This window comes from Oncorhynchus masou, chromosome 2 (genome assembly GCF_036934945.1).
Source record: "Oncorhynchus masou masou isolate Uvic2021 chromosome 2, UVic_Omas_1.1, whole genome shotgun sequence".
NCBI lineage: Eukaryota > Metazoa > Chordata > Actinopteri > Salmoniformes > Salmonidae > Oncorhynchus > Oncorhynchus masou.
In genome coordinates, this window is record NC_088213.1 from 14596593 (window position 1) to 14614253 (window position 17661).

General features: G+C 45.8%; 1 protein-coding gene across 1 annotated transcript in view; it reads right to left on the bottom strand.

Moving 5' to 3' along the window:
• The window catches only part of hipk3b (homeodomain interacting protein kinase 3b), a 72693-nt gene that overhangs the window by 25877 nt on the left and 29155 nt on the right, over positions 1 to 17661 (bottom strand). The window contains exon 3 of the mRNA XM_064988267.1: positions 2278 to 2401. Within this exon, the coding sequence (XP_064844339.1) occupies positions 2278 to 2401 (124 nt within the window). The remainder of the gene's footprint in view (positions 1 to 2277; positions 2402 to 17661) is intronic.

Here is a 17661-nt window from a genome sequence, read left to right on the forward strand (position 1 = left end):
CGTCATAAGAACTCTATCAGACCCAACTACTCCCACGGTAGGCCAGTGGCAATCCTCTCTTATTTAGTGCTCTCCGGTAGGCCAGTGGCGTCTCCGTATCTCCTCGGTAGGCCAGTGGCGTTCCGTATCCCCGGTGGTCAGTGGCTATCCGTAACTCCGGTAGGTCAGTGGTTCCCACTCGTATCTTCCCTGGTATAGTGCTACACGAACTATAAGTAGTGCTCCTAAGAACTCTATCAGACCCAACTACTCCCACCATGAATCCCCTTTTCAGTCAACTCCGTATCTCCTCCCTGCTCCTTGGCTTCCGCTCTCCGTATCTCAGTCCCTATCCTTTTTCACACTCCGTATCTCCTCCCTGCTCCTTGGCTTCACACTCCGTATCCCCTCCCTGCTCCTTGGCTTCCCACTCCGTATCTTCTCCCTGCTCCTTGGCTTCACACTCCGTATCCCCTCCCTGCTCCTTGGCTTCACACTCCGTATCTCCTCCCTGCTCCTTGGCTTCACACTCCGTATCTCCTCCCTGCTCCTTGGCTTCACACTCCGTATCCCCTCCCTGCTCCTTGGCTTCACTCCGTATCCCCTCCCTGCTCCTTGGCTTCACACTCCGTATCCCTCCCTGCTCCTTGGCTTCACACTCCGTATCTCCTCCCTGCTCTTTGGCTTCACACTCCGTATCTCCTCACTGCTCCTTGGCTTCCCACTCCGTATCCCCTCCCTGCTCCTTGGCTTCCCACTCCGTATCCCCTCCCTGCTCCTTGGCTTCACACTCCGTATCTCCTTTCCTCTAATCTCTTTGAGAGGCTTTCGGTCAGGCCTCCGGCACCAGCGGTCAGGCCTCCGGCACCAGCGGTCAGGCCTCCGGCACCAGCGGTCAGGCCTCCGGCACCAGCGGTCAGGCCTGTCGTTGGTTCACTCCCTCAGAGGAGGCTCCACCAAGGTTCTGTCTGTGTAATGCGGCTTTGGGACATTGTGATCTGCCCCTATAAAAACAGATGAATTACATTTAGTGCTGCCGTGCTCAAGTCAAATCTCTTCGGGAGGTGTTGAGTTATCCCTCCTGTCTCTGGGCCGGAGCGGAAAGCGTGAAAAATGATGCTGGGAAGTAAAAATACTTTGGCGAGGACACAGTCCATCTGCAGAGGGGGCTTAGGGGGTGTACTGCAGGGTAATGTATAGGAAAGGTTGGGGCTGGACTGAAAGGCTTGCTGTGGGATGGGTCTCCAGGGCGGGGGGAAAGCCGTTCAACGTAAGCCCCAGATTCATTTAACTCTGGCCAGCTGCTGTTCAGGGCTCCGCTGGGGAGGATCCATCACCTCCAGCCTGCTATGCCATCAGTCATTGGGAGAGACCATCCACACCTCCACCCTGCCACTGGCACATCCACAGGGGAGCCCTCCCCCGCCGGAGGTGGCCAGGAAATACGGCACTAATCTGGGCCTGTCGCTGCCTGTCACTCCCCTCCTCCGTCTCTCACTCCTCTCTACCCTCTCAATTCATTCTCACACACTATGTTAATTTATTTCTTCATCAATATTTCCTCTTCCAAATTCCCTCTCCCTTTCTAAATCTCCCCCTCCTTTCCACCCCTGCTGCCTCAAGCAGTCCCAGTACAGTATATTATCCCTTATCTCCTTCTCCTCCCCTCTCCCTTCCATTCCTCGTTTCCAGTGCCTCCCCCTCCCTTCTCCACAGGTCACTGCAGGATTCAGCCCGATCATCCTGAGAACCCAGCAGGAGTAAAGCGTTAATAACAGGGCTACGGAGGAGTGGGAGGTCTGAGTCCATGTCCTAATACAAGCAATCACCTCATAGCATCAACGCACACTGTTACAGTACAGTAGGAGGGGCTAGACAGACTTCACTCAGCTAGAGAGGAGAACAGATGCCAGAGGAAAGTGGAGGGGAGGAGATGGAGGAGGACAGCAGACTAAAAAGAGAGTGCGTGAGCGAGTGGGAAGAAAAAGGGAGGAGGAGATAAAGGAACTTCAATGAGGAGGAGATAAAGGAACAGGGAGAAGGAGGAGATAAAGGAACTTCAGGGAGAAGGAGGAGATAAAGGAACTTCAGGGAGAAGGAGGAGATAAAGGAACTTCAAGGAGGAGGAGGAGATAAAGGAACTTCAAGGAGGAGCGAATGAGAAGATGTGAAGGGAATAGCAGGAGGAAAAGGAAGACGAGGGAGGAGGTCTACAGTTCTTAAGATCTGGACCAGTGAGCCTCAGAGGAGGGTGTACAGTAATGTAACAATACACTTCTTTATAATAGGCTTATTTACCTGGTCGTACTCCAGGGCCCCTGGGTAGAGGGGCCAGCCCAGGAAGAGCTCAGCGATCACACAGCCCAGGGACCACATGTCGATAGCTTCACAGAAGGGCAGGCCCAGGATGATCTCTGGAGCCCTGGAAGGAGAGAAACACAAAGTGGTTAGCTCCACTCATACACTGACTCCACATAACCCAGTTTGAACTGACTATTTGAGAAAGGGATCGAGTCCAAACATGCCTTCAAGCACAATTACATTTCTAGTCAGTCGTATCATGATAAAGCTGAGACGGCAGAAACACAAGACACCAAAGCTAAAATACAGCAGTCTCGTGTATCACCTTGCCAAGTGACCCATGTACCAATACTGATCAAATAAAATATTATTGGTCACATACACATGGTTAGCAGATGTTAACGCGAGTGTAGCAAAATGCTGGTGCTTCGAGTTCCGGCTATGCAGTAATATCTAACAAATTCACCTTAACTACCTTATACACACAATTAGACAAATGTAAAGAGATGAATAGAATATGTACATGTAAATATATGGATGAGCGATGGCCTGCGGCATAGGAAAGATGAGGTAGATGGTATAGAATATAGTATATACGAGATAAGTAATATAGGATATGTAAATATTGTTAAAGTGCGGTTATTTAAAGTGACTAGTGATACCTTAATTAAGTCCATTTCATTTGAGTGGCCAGAAATGTGAGTCTGTATGTTGGCAGCAGCCTCTCTATGTTAGTGGTGGCTGTTTAACCTCTTGAACCTCTGGGGGCAGTATTTCATTTTTGGATGAAAAACGTTCCCGTTTTAAACAAGATATTTTGTCACGAAAAGATGCTCGACTATGCATATAATTCACAGCTTTGGAAAGAAAACACTGACGTTTCCAAAACTGCAAAGATATTGTCTGTGAGTGCCACAGAACTAATGCTACAGGCGAAACCAAGATGACATTTCATACAGGAAGTGAGCCAGATTTTGGAGGCGCTGTGTTCCAATGTCTCCTTATATGGCTGTGAATGCGCAAGGAATGAGCCTACACTTCCTGTCGTTTCCCCAAGGTGTTTGCAGCATTGTGACGTATTTGTAGGCATATCATTGGAAAATTGACCATAAGAGACTACATTTACCAGGTGTCCGCTCGGTGTCCTCCGTCGAAACTATTGCGTAATCTCCAGGTGCAGGCACGTTTCCATTTGGTTCAGAAGAGAAAGTCAACTGCCCCGAATGATTTATCATCGAAAGATACGTGAAAAACACATTGAGGATTGATTCTAAACAACGTTTGCCATGTTTCTGTCGATATTATGGAGTTCATTTGGAAAAAAGTTAGCGTTATAATGACTGAATTTTCGGGGGGTTTTCTTAGCCAAACGTGATGAACAAAACGGAGCGATTTCTCCTACACAAATAATATTTTTGGAAAAACTGAACATTTGCTATCTAACTGAGAGTCTCCTCATTGAAAACATCCGAAGTTCTTCAAAGGTAAATGATTTTACTTGAATGCTTTTCTTGTTTTTGTGAAAATGTTGCCTGCTGAATGCTAGGCTTAATGCTATGATAGCTATCAATACTCTTACACAAATGCTTGTGTAGCTATGGTTGAAAAGCATTTTTTGAAAATCTGAGATGACAGTGTTGTTAACAAAAGGCTAAGCTTGTGAGCCAATATATTTATTTCATTTCATTTACGATTTTCATGAATAGTTAACGTTGCGTTATGCTAATGAGCTTGGGGCTATAATTACGCTCCTGGATACGGGATTGCTCGTCGCAACAGGTCAACAGTCTGATGGCCTTGAGATTGAAAAACAGCTTCTGTCTCTCGGTCCCAGCTTTGATGCACCTGTACTGACCTCGCTTTCTGGATGATAGCGGGGTGAACAGGCAGTGGCTCGGGTGGTTTGTCTCGGAGCAAGATGTCGACATCCACGACGAGGCTGGTTCTTTTTGTAATCTGTGATTGGCTGTGGACACTGCCACATATGTCTCGTGTTTGAGCCGTTGAATTGTGACTCTACTTTGTCTCTATACTGACGCTTTGCTTGTTTGATTGCCTAGCGGAGGGAATAGCTACACTGTTTGAATTCGGTCATGTTTCCGGTCGCCTTGCCATGATTAAAAGCGGTGGTTCGCGCTTTCAGTTTTGCGCAAATGCTGCCATTAATCCACAGTTTCTGGTTAGGGAATGTTTTAATAGTCACAGCAGGTACGACATCTCCGATGCAATTTCCAATAAACTCGGTCACCAAGTCAGCGTATACATCAATGCGTATACATCCACGTGATGAAAAGCAATCTTGAAGCGTGGAATCCGATTGGTCAGACCAGCGTTGTATTGACCTGAGCACGGGCGTTTCCTCGTTTAGTTTCTGTCTATAGGCTGGGAGCAACAAAACGTATTCATGGTCAGATTTGCCAACGGACGGGCGCTGGAGGGCTTTATATGCATCACGGAAGTTCGAGTAGTAATGATACAAAATTCTGCTAGCACGTGTCGGGCATTCGATATGCTGATAGAATTTAGGGACTATTGATCTTAGGTTAGCTTTGTTAAAATCCCCAGCTACAATAAATGCAGCCTCAGGATGTATGGTTTCCAGTTTACATAGAGTCCAGTGAAGTTCTTTCAGGGCCGACGAGGTATCTGCTTGGGGGGGATATTCACGGCTGTGACTATAATCGAAGACAATTCTCCTGGAAGATAATGCGGTCGGCATTAGATGGGAAGGAATTCTAGGTCAGGTGAGCAAGAGGACTTGAGTTCCTTTTTACCAGAGAGATGTTTGTTTGTCGGCGCAACGCGTGAAGAAACCGGGTAGCTGTACCGACTCTGACAACATATTCCGAGTGAGCCATGTTTCCGTGAAACAGAGAATGTTACAATCTCTGATGTCTCTTTGGAAGGCAACTCGTGCCCTAATTTCATCCACCTTGTTGTCTAGAGATTGGACATTGGCGAGTAATATGCTTGGAAGTGGTGGATGGTTTGCTCGCCTTCTGAGTCTGACCAGTATGCCTCTCCTTCTGACACTCCTGCAGCGACCGCGTTGTTTTGGGTCGGCCTCTGGCATAAGATCACATGTCCAGGGTGGAGTTCTGAACAAAGAATCCGCTTCGGGAAAGTCGTATTCCTGGTCGTAATGATGTTAAGTTGACATTACTTTTATATCCAACAGTTTTTCCCAGCCATATGTAATAACACTTGAGATTTTCTGGGCTAACAATGTAAGAATACATAAAAAAAAAAAAAATAACTGCATAGTTTTCTAAGGACCTGAAGCGAGGCGACCATCTGTTGGCGCCATTATCATCATATCAGGAGCCAGCTTGGTGCCACCAGCCAGAGTAGGAGGACGTTTTCCACAAGACACTGAGCTAAAGCCAGTTTTGCCTTTTCCCTGCTTCTAGTCAATGTAGCTAGGATTGTGAGACAAAGCTATGGTCGATATCTCACAGGGGAATCTTCTTCGAGAACCACCAGCCTCTGCCAGTAATTTATCAGGTCAGGGTGTGAGCTGGATAAGGACAACCAGGAAGTACTGTACATCTACAGCGTCACTAAGTGCTGGCTCACGGTAACCCTGGGTAACTCCATGGTGATGATCTCTTTAAACAGTAGGCCTAATGCACTGTCACACATCGCCAGGCTAGCAATGACGCAGCCAAGTCAGAGCTGATCTGGGTAAAACAGACTGACAGCTCCTTAGAACATACTAGAAACATTACTGGGCCATGACCACACTGCTAGGACCAGCTACCTCATAGCCTGGCCTGAGGCTGTGTTTACACAGGCAGCCCAATTCTTACATTTTTCCACTAATTGTTTTCTTGACCAATCAGATCTTTTGTCAATAAATTAACAAAATATTAGAATTGGGCTACCTGTGAAAACACAGCCTAATTGCTCCAAAACAAGACACACCCCAGTGTGAAAAACCAGTTGAAATTACATTGTTGCAACCATTTCTGGTTGGAAAAAGATTCTAATGACATTTTAACCAACTGGGATGACATGTCATGTGTAAGAAAACAAAATAACAATATAAATTGTCACAAGTTTACAGTCATTTAGCAATAGTCTACATACCACTGCAGGAACCAAATAGTCAAACCTAACTCAAGAAACGAGGCACCATAGCATAACGTTTTCATTAAGTTCTGTTGAGTTATTATAACTCAAAGATAATAACTATTATTAGTTGCAGATAAATACACGCTGCAGTATACAGACAAGCCCCATGTTCCTCCTTTAGGATTCCTGTGATTCTGATAGGGGCATTTCTCTGGGCACTTGAGTGGACCCTCTACGAATGCCTGACCCAACTTGTGCTCTGTTGACAATGTCAGATGCCACCAGTGTCTGTACACAGGCCCATAGAAAATGGCAGCTTGATAAACCCAAGGCCAATGTTTTAACAGGTATATTTGGTCAAGCTTGAATATCTACGGGTGACAAATGGTGCACCGTATGTTTAAAAGACCCTGTGCTGTCAGGAGTATGTTGGTAAGGGGGAACTAAACAAACCTCAAACACAGGATTGGGTGCTTGTGGTGGTCTGGGAACAAGTATTTATTATGGCAGTTAGCCTATTCAGAAATACAGTACCAGTCAACAGTTTGGACAGCTACTCATTCCAGGGGTTCTCTTTATTTTACTATTTTATACATTGTAGAATAATAGTGAAGACATCAAAACTATGAAATAACACACATGGAATCATGTAGTAACCAAAAAGTGCTCAACAAATCCAAATATATTTTATATTTTCAAAGTAGCCACCCTTTGCCTTGACAGCTTTGCACATAGTTTTGATGTCTTCACTATTATTTTAGAAGGTAGAAAATAGTAAAAGAAAGAAAAACCCTGGAATGAGTAGCTGTGTCCAAACTTTTGACTGGTACTGAATGTGTATGTGTGTCAGTCCACTATGTGTGAGTGTGTGGGTAGAGTCCAGTGAGCGTACATACAGCCAGTGCAAGAATGTATGTGCAACAAAACAATGTAAATAGTCCGGGCAGCCATTTGATTAACTGTTAAGCAGTTTTATGGCTTTGGTGTAGAAGCTGTTCATGAGCCTTTTGGTCCCAGACTTGGTGCTCCGGTAGAAGAGAGAACACTCGAAAACTTGGGTGGCTGAAGTCTTTGACAATTTGTTTTACTGTTACAGTACAGCTATCACAAACATTACGGTAACAGTACAGCTATCACAAACATTACGGTAACAATACAGCTATCACAAACATTACGGTAACAATACAGCTATCACAAACAGTACGGTAACAGTACAGCTATCACAAACAGTACGGTAACAGTACAGCTATCACAAACATTACGGTAACAGTACAGCTATCACAAACAGTACGGTAACAGTACAGCTATCACAAACAGTACGGTAACAGTACAGCTATCACAAACAGTGCGGTAACAGTACAGCTATCACAAACAGTGCGATAACAGTACAGCTATCACAAACAGTGCGATAACAGTACAGCTATCACAAACATTACGGTAACAGTACAGCTATCACAAACATTACGGTAACAGTACAGCTATCACAAACATTACGGTAACAGTACAGCTATCACAAACATTACGGTAACAGTACAGCTATCACAAACATTACGGTAACAGTACAGCTATCACAAACATTACGGTAACAGTACAGCTATCACAAACAGTACAGTAACAGTACAGCTATCACAAACAGTACGGTAACAGTACAGCTATCACAAACATTACGGTAACAGTACAGCTATCACAAACATTGCTGTTCCAGTTCCATGATAGGATTAAGATAATCTATATAACTGATGAGTGAGGGATTGAAGGGCCAGCCGAGCATCGCTCCCCTGGCTTACAGTTCTCCACAGCTGGCAAAACAGACTAGGGCGATCCTGAGCTTTTTCTATTAGGCTTATCTAATCGCATCTAGCAGAAAAGGTAGCGTGGCTAGTCTGTAAAATCTTTAAAGCCATAGGTCATCGAGCTGTAAGTGACGGTGGCGTGTGCCCCCCACCTGCTAACAGTTTTAGTCCGTTTTAACCACATTGTCATAACAACTGCAGGTGACAGCAGTTGGGGGGCAAAGGTCACAGACCACTGCCTGTTAATAAGACCCAGGCTCTCCCTAGGAGGCTTCCAGATAGGAATAAGATAATCTATATAACTGATGAGACCAGAGGGATTGAAGGGACAGACAGACAGAGAGGCCAGTGGAAGACTGGACAGACAGAGAGGCCAGTGGAAGACTGAATACAGACAGAGAGGCCAGTGGAAGACTGAATAGACAGACAGAGAGGCCAGTGGAAGACTGGACAGACAGAGAGGCCAGTGGAAGACTGAATCAGAGAGGCCAGTGAGACTGGAAGACTGAGACAGAGAGGCCAGTTGAATCAACAGAGGCCAGTGGAAGACTGAATAGACAGACAGACAGAGGCCAGTGGAAGACTGAATAGACAGACAGAGAGGCCAGTGGAAGACTGAATAGACAGACAGAGAGGCCAGTGGAAGACTGAATAGACAGACAGAGAGGCCAGTGGAAGACTGAATAGACAGACAGACAGAGGCCAGTGGAAGACTGGACAGACAGACAGACAGACAGAGGCCAGTGGAAGACTGAATAGACAGAGAGGCCAGTGGAAGACTGAACAGACAGAGAGGCCAGTGGAAGACTAGACAGACAGAGAGGCCAGTTTGAATAGACAGACAGACAGAGGCCAGTGGAAGACTGAATAGACAGAGAGGCCAGTGGAAGACTGAATAGACAGACAGAGAGGCCAGTGGAAGACTGAATAGACAGACAGAGAGGCCAGTGGAAGACTGAATAGACAGACAGACAGAGCCAGTGGAAGACTGGACAGACAGAGAGGCCAGTGGAAGACTGAATAGACAGACAGAGAGGCCAGTGGAAGACTGAATAGACAGACAGACAGACAGAGAGGCCAGTGGAAGACTGAATAGACAGACAGAGGCCAGTGGAAGACTGAATAGACAGACAGAGGCCAGTGGAAGACTGAATAGACAGACAGAGGCCAGTGGAAGACTGAATAGACAGACAGACAGAGGCCAGTGGAAGACTGAATAGACAGACAGACAGAGAGGCCAGTGGAAGACTGAATAGACAGACAGAGGCCAGTGGAAGACTGAATAGACAGACAGAGGCCAGTGGAAGACTGAATAGACAGACAGAGAGGCCAGTGGAAGACTGAATCCAGTCAGTACAGTTCAACTGGCTTGATGTTTGCCTTCCAGCTGTCCTGCCTGACACTCCTTTTGCCTCCACCTTAGATATGTGATTGATTCATACTGTCTGTCAGTAGTAGTGACAGCGCAACACAGGCTACATGTCCAGAAATGGGACAAATAAGCAGCCTTCAACACAGCACTTCTCCTACAATTACATAGGTGTTTCCCCTCTCTCTTCCCCCAAACATAAAACCAAATTAGTTTGAAATGAATGTTGCGGAGTTTGTTTGTGGCCTTAGGTGTAGCTTTGGGTGAATTTGCACCCTGCCTAGGGGGGGAATAAGATGTAGGGGAAACACTGATCTCACAGTGTGATGTAACCCAGCCCATCACTCTGGCCTTGGCAGAGGAACTATTCTTATCCAAGAGTTAAAATACATTCTGCCTACGTTAACACCTTGGTGGTGTAGGGGGAGTGAGGGAGGGGTACTGGAACAGTCAAACTGGCCGGTGTTTTCTCCCCACTGTATGACTGGACACATCTTTTTGATTACCACGGGGCTGTTTCACTAATCATACACTCAGGGGTGTAATTACTATTACACTGATAGCCAGGCTCAATAATGACGGCAGCACTAAAAGCCGTTTCACCACTCGGTGGCGTGGTACAGATGTTGAGAGGGGAGAAGCTCACAGGAACAGAAGTTAAAATGGCAGGACAAAAGGTATGGTGTTTATAAGAGAAAACAAGACAGAAGAAAGAGCCAGGTGAATGACTAACATATCTAACAGGAATAAAGTAGGAGGCTGGTCCACATGGCAACACGTATAACAGACAGAACGGTGGACGGCTGGTGAGCAACAAGTGAGGAAGAAGGATAAAGGGACAGATATGAACGGTTTCAAAACAGAGGAGAGAGACTCAGATCCAGCATGGGGTGGATGAGTGGTCGTTGTCATGGCGACGATGCACTTTCCTGATTGATGCAACCCTAGCAGCCGCTCTCCAGTGAAACCAAATCTATTTTCTATCCTGAGGATGTGACGTGCGAAGCCCAGGGGACGCAAGCCAAGCAGAGGCCTCGTGATCACATACACTCACATGTACAGGATCCACGGGAGACACACAGGGCCCCTGAGGACACACACACTCACATGTACAGGATCCACGGGAGACACACAGGGCCCCCTGAGGACACACACACTCACATGTACAGGATCCACGGGAGACACACAGGGCCTCCTGAGGACACACACACACACTAGGGTTGTCACAATGGCAGTACGGCGGTACTCGGAGGTACGGTAACAAGGAAATAAAACAGTCCTAATGTTGGAGACAAACAGCCTGATGATGTCACGTAGAATCCCATGGTTATTTCCAAGCTGTAGCACACTATATTGAACCTGAAGTAGGTTATTAGAGGACAAGCTGTTTGGATTTACCCTAGATCGAGAGGGGAGCGGATCACTTGAAGTCAAACATGAGGGTTATTACATAAAGATTAGCCACAACTTTCTAGCGAAATAACCAGGTGCTCGGGAAATTATTGGATTGGACAGTGGTTGAAGACCAAATTAGGCAGTTCAAAAACCATAACAGAAAAAGACATGGGAGGACATCTTAACTTTAGCAGCCAACCAGGTACTCACATCTGCTTCCCATACTTCATTTAAACTGGACAGGCCTCGCCAGAGAAAACATCTCAGCATGCCATTTCATAACAGCAAATACTGAGAATTGAAGGGTGAGTATCAGGTGTATCGTTGCTCAACACTACTGTGTTCCTAACAGGCTAAGAATGGATGATGTCAGCCAGGTGAGAAATATCAGCCAGTTCAGAGGTTTCCAACAGAACACTGTGTGCTATAGAAGAGAAAACCCCTTTACAGTCTGCACGGGGGGGTTACATCTCCAAAAGAGCCTTTCAAACTTCCCACGTTGCATCTAAGGTTTCAACCGTCTGCCTTGCTGCTAGCTAAATACCATATTGCATTTTCTTGGCAAATGGATTACACTCACTGAAGACAGGAGAGGGGATAAGAAAATTCCAAAATGGGAAATAGTCATTTTGATGGCAGAACATGGATGATATCCTTGGTGAATGAGCGCTATACATATTCTCAGATAAGGAGGGGAAAGGGCGAAACGGTTGCAATGTTCCACACAATGAGGTGCATGATCCTAAAACAGATTCAACTCACATAGATTTAAAGTCTGTGATTAGTCTTTTTGTGGAGAACAGAGGATAGACTATAGTCTAGCAGGACAATGGCAAGGCAGAATACTTCAGTGAGGCCTCTCCATACACGTCAAGGAGAGAGTGCTTATTTACTCCACCTGGTAGGCTACTCGCTACCGTCTATTAGGAGACAAGGAAAAGGAGATCATTTAAGTGAATCCTATTGTATAGGTACCGCCTGGTGTGCAGCTGACTAAGAGTAATGTCACCAGACAGGCTTTGGCGGTGTAACGGATATACCGTACACCAGGGTATTTGGAAAAATCCCCAGGATATTATACCATCAAAAAAACAAAACAAAGTTTCAATAAATTTGAATATGTGGAGCTACTTTAAAATTAATAACTGCAGTCAACTTGGGCAATACGTTAAAACATAAAGCAAATTGCGTTCTTCATTTCACCTGTCACAGTATTTTACAGTATGAAGCTTCACGTCATTCCCCAGAACAGTTGAACCAGACATGTGTTTGTTTGTAAATAGCACAATGGGAGAAAGAGGGCTGCTGAGTCCATAGAGTTCGAAACTCAGCAGAAAAAGAAACGTCCTCGCTGTCAACTGCATTTATTTTCAGCAAACTTAACATGTGGAAATATTTGTATGAACATAAGATTAAACAACTGAGATTAGAGGTCGACCGATTATGATTTTTCAAAGCCGATACCGATTGGAGGACCAAAAAAGCTGATACCAATTAAATAGGACGATTTTTATTTATTTATTTGTACTAATGACAATTACAACACTTATTTTAACTTAATATAATACAAACTGTTGGAGAAGTAAAAGTGCAATATGTGCCATGTAAAATAGCTAACGTTTGAGTTCCTTGCTCAGAACATGAGAACATATGAAAGTTGGTGGTTCCTTTTAACATGAGACTTCAATATTCCAAGGTAAGAGGTTTTAGGTTGTAGTTAATATAGTATTTGTAGGACTATTTCTCTCTATACCATTTGTATTTCATATACCTTTGACTATTGGATGTTCTTATAGGCACTATAGTATTGCCAGGGTAACAGTATAGCTTCCGTCCCTATCCTCGCCCCTACCTGGGCTCGAACCAGGAACACATCGACACTCGAAGCAGCGTTACCCATCGCTCCACGAAAGTCTCAGAGCGAGTGACTTTTGAAACGCTATTAGCGCACACCCAGCTAACTAGCTAGCCATTTCACATTGGTTATACCAGCCATTAGGCTGATAGACTTGAAGTCATAAGCAGCGCTGTGCTTGCAAAGAGCTGCTGGCAAAATGCACGAAAGTGCTGTTTGAATGAATGCTTACGAGCCTGCTGCTGCCTACCATCGCTCAGTCAGACTGCTCTATCAAATCATAGACTTAATTATAACATAATAACACACAGAAATATGAGTCTTTGGTAATTAATATGGTTGAATCCGGAAACTATCATTTCGAAAACAAAACGTTTATTATTTCAGTGAAATACAGAACCGTTCTGTATTTTATCGAACGGGTGGCATCCCTAAGACTAAATATTCCTGTTAGATTGCACAACCTTCAATGTTATGTCATAATTATGTAAAATTCTGGCAAATTAGTTCGCAAAGAGCCAGGCTGCCCAAACTGTTGCATATACCCTGACTCTGCGTGCAATGAACGCAAGAGAAGTGACACAATTTCACCTGGTTAATATTGCCTGCTAACCTGGATTTCTTTTAGCTAAATATGCAGGTTTTAAAATATATACTTCTGTGTATTGATTTTAAGAAAGGCATTGGTGTTTATGGTTAGGTACAGTCCAACGATTGTGCTTTTTTCGCAAATGCGCTTTTGTTAAATCATCCCCCAGCGTTGCATCGATTATATGCAACGCAGGACACGCTAGATAAACTAGTAATATCATCAACCATGTGTAGTTATAACTAGTGATTATGATTGATTGTTTTTTATAAGATAAGTTTAATACTAGCTAGCAACTTACCTTGGCTTCTGCATTTGCATAACAGGCAGGCTCCTCGTGGAGTGCAATGAGAGGCAGGTGGTTAGAGTGTTGGACTAGTTAACTGTAAGGTTGCAAGATTGGATCTCCCGGGCTGACAATGTGAAAATCTGTCGTTTGGCCCTGAACAAGGCAGTTATCCCACCGTTCCTAGGCTAGATATCTTAGAAAGGCTTTCTGCTAGAAGTCAAAGAGTGCTTGATGAGTTCTGGATGAGTTCTGTGAGTTCAGCTGCCATTTTTTTGTCCCTCCGTTCTTCTCCCCCCTGCTCCGTGTAAACATGCTGCTCTTCCTTCAGAAAAGCATGCCTCACAACTTTGTTCATTGGCACAATCGCTCTCATAAATGTCCACACGCAAAGAAAAATACATTTTGGTAGCTACTGGCTAAGCTTGTATAACTTCATGAGCTGGATTTGCCCATCTTTGCAATTAGTTTTAGCTCGTTAGCATTTAGCTAACAGCATCTATGTGACGTCGCTATTAGTTTGTGCTAATTTTGTTAGCATTCTGGTAATATAGCCCCAGTGGGCTTTTGTGTTTTTAGCACCCCTTTGTATGCTATTCCGGTAATACCATAAATCCCGGGATGAGAGAAGGATGGTATGATGATCTGAAAATCTGGATACTGCCCAAGCCTAACGGAACTCCAATGCCAGCGAGCAGAAGCACAGTGTTAAGCCCAGCATTGGCACACTGCTGTGCAAGCAGACTCACCCATGCTAAGGGCATCAGTGGGGGCTAGTGCCATGAGAGTAACCTGACAAAGACCATTTATTATGGTCGAAATGTTGGAAACGGTCAAAACTGGTTTCCAAAATATGTCAGAAATAACATTCTTCCTGTGCAAACAGAAAGCATGTTTAAATTAACATGCAGTGGAGTCTTCTGTCTTTGAGGTGGTTTGTTTGGTTTGCTTCCTACTGTAAATAGGGAGCCAAATGTGCATGATTGCAGCAACCAAGGAATGGCCAGTTTCCCTTAGCTTTTTCACTGAGTAATAACACCAAAAATATCCTATTTGTTTTCATCAAAAAGCCTTAAGCTTGTACTGCATTTCTTGCCTTGCCTTTTCCCTCGTGCACAGTGTCTGTAGCCAATGAAATAAGCCCTTTTTCTGGTCACTGAGTTCAGAGGCCTGCTCTGCTACCTCAGACATGGCCTCCCTTCCTCCCTAGTTCCTTTCCTTCCTTCCTTCCCTCCCTAGTCCCATCGTCCCTCCCTTCCTTCCCCCCTCCCTAGTCCCATCGTCCCTTCCCCCCCTCCCTAGCCCCATCGTCCCTTCCCCCCCTCCCTAGCCCCGTCGTCCCTTCCCCCTCCCTAGCCCCGTCGTCCCTTCCCCCTCCCTAGCCCCGTCCCTTCCCCCTCCCCCCCATCGTCCCTCCCCCCTCCCTAGCCCCATCGTCCCTTCCCCCCTGCCTAGCCCGTCGTCCCTTCCCCCCTGCCTAGCCCCGTCGTCCCTTCCCCCCTGCCTAGCCCCGTCGTCCCTTCCCCCTGCCTAGCCCCTTCCCCCTGCCTAGCCCCGTCCCCTTCCCCCTGCCTAGCCCCGTCGTCCCTTCCCCCCCTGCCTAGCCCCGTCGTCCCCTCCTCAGACTTTCCCAAACAGTTTGTCACTATTTTTCCCTTCCCTTCCAGTCTCTCTCTCCCCCATCCCCACTGAGAGACACTCACTAAGCAGAGGCATAAGTAAGCCTAGGACTGTGGGGACTGTAAAAACAACAACATGGTAAAGGGCCGGATCCCACAGAGCACAGGAGGATGTTAGCTCCTCTTGGTGACCTTGGGCTTGGGAAGGAGTCCCACGATCCCAGAAAAGGAACGTGGTCCTCACCGCCAACATCTGCTACGCTCACACGCCATGGAAGACCAGGCTCTGAGACCAGAGCTGCTAGAGGGTGGACACACACACAGGCTCTGACGCCAGAGCTGCTGGAGGGTGGACACACACACAGGCTCTGACGCCAGAGCTGCTGGAGGGTCCCACAAGACCACGGAAGACCAGGCTCTGACGCCAGAGCTGCTAGAGGGTGGACACACACACAGGCTCTGACGCCAGAGCTGCTAGAGGGTGGACACACACACAGGCTCTGACGCCAGAGCTGCTGGAGGGTGGACACACACGCCATGGAAGACCAGGCTCTGAGACCAGAGCTGCTAGAGGGTGGACACAAACACGTCACAAACAAACATTTCAAACGGAGAGCCGTAGTGCTAAAAACTCTGGAATAGCAAAGGAAGAGAATTAAAAATCCTGCCATTTAGAATGATTTACACTTAACTCAATAAGAAGGAACTAAGGAGTGCCCACCTGGATTTCTAAATAGTTCTGAGAATGTAAAGCAAAGGGGATCTCAGAACTGCACTGATCTCTTATGTTAATGGAAAGTCCAAGTCATATAAAGTGACAGGTCCACTTGGTATTCAAGGCCTGGTTTCAGTTACTGACATGACTTTTACTGGATCAATTCTGAATTACATTAGTGCAAGTCAGCATGGGACGACTTTGAAGATCCCCAGGGAAACACTTACGTTATGTGCTATTCCATATCATAAATGTGGCGTCAGTCGCTACCCCTTTTCCCCCTGCTGAGACGAGCGAATACAGTAAACTGTAGATGCAAATTAAAACAATATTCCACAATGACATAAATATATGGAATGTTATTTTCTCTTATTAGAACTAACACATTGTCAAATGCCCTCTGCAGTAAGAGAGAACATTGGCAGGCAGCAGTGCGGTTTCTAAGCTACTGTAGAACAAAGGTGTAGGGTGTCGGCTAAGCAGTGTTTAACCAATATTCCTTCTTGCCACCGCTGCAGAAGATATGACTTTTTATACAGCGCCGTGAAAGTATTTTTCCCCTTTCAGATTCTCTGTTTGCATATTTTTGATACTGAATGTTAGACCTTCAACCAAAACAAAATATAGATAAAGGGAATCATCAATCTACACATAATATCCCATAATGACAAAGGTAAAATTTGAAAATAAATAACAGAAATACCTTATTTACATAAGCAGTCAAACCCTATGGCTATGAGTCGAAAATGAGCTCAGGTGCATCCTGTTTCCATTAGTCATCCTTGAGATGTTTCTACAACTTGGACTCCACCTGTGGTAAATTCAATTGATTGGACATTGGAAAGGCACACACCTGTCTTCTATATAAGGTCCTACAGTTGACAGTGCATGTCAGAGCAAAACCCAAGCCATGAGGTCGAAGGAATTGTCAGTAGAGCTCCAAGACAGGATTGTATCGAGGCACAGATCTGGGGAAGGGTACCAGAAAAATGTATGGAGCATTCCCCAAGAACACAGTGGCCTCCATCATTCTTAAATGGAAGAAGTTTGGAACCACCAGGACTCTTCCTAGGGCTGGCCGCCCGGCCAAACTGAGCAATCGGGGGAGAAGGGCCTTGGTCAGGGAGGTGACCAAGAACCCGATGGTCACTTACAGAGCTCCAGAGTTCCTCTTTGGAGATGGGAGAACCTTCCAGAAGGACAGCCATCTTTGCAGCACTCCACCAATCAATCTTATGGTAGAGTGGCCAGACAGACGCCACTCAGTTAAAGGCACGACATCTCGCTTGGAGCTTGCCAAAAGGAACCTAAAGTACTCTGACCATGAGAAACAAGATTGAAATCTTTGGCCTGAATGCCAAGCGTCACGTCTGGAGGAAACCAGGCACTGCTCATTACCTGGCAAATACAATCCCAAACGGTGAAGCATGGAGGCAGCATCATACTGTGGGGATGTTTTTCAGCGGCAGGGACTGGGAGACTAGTCAGCATTGTGGGAAACATGGAGTAAAGCACAGAGAGATCCTTGAAGAAAACCGTCTCCAGAGCGCTCAGGACCTCAGACTGGGGCAGGTGTGCCAAGCTTGTAGCGTCATATCCAAGAAGACTCGAGGCTGTAATCCCTGCCAAAGGTGCTTCAACAAAGTACTGAGTAAAGGGTCTGAATACTATTTTTTTTTTTTTACC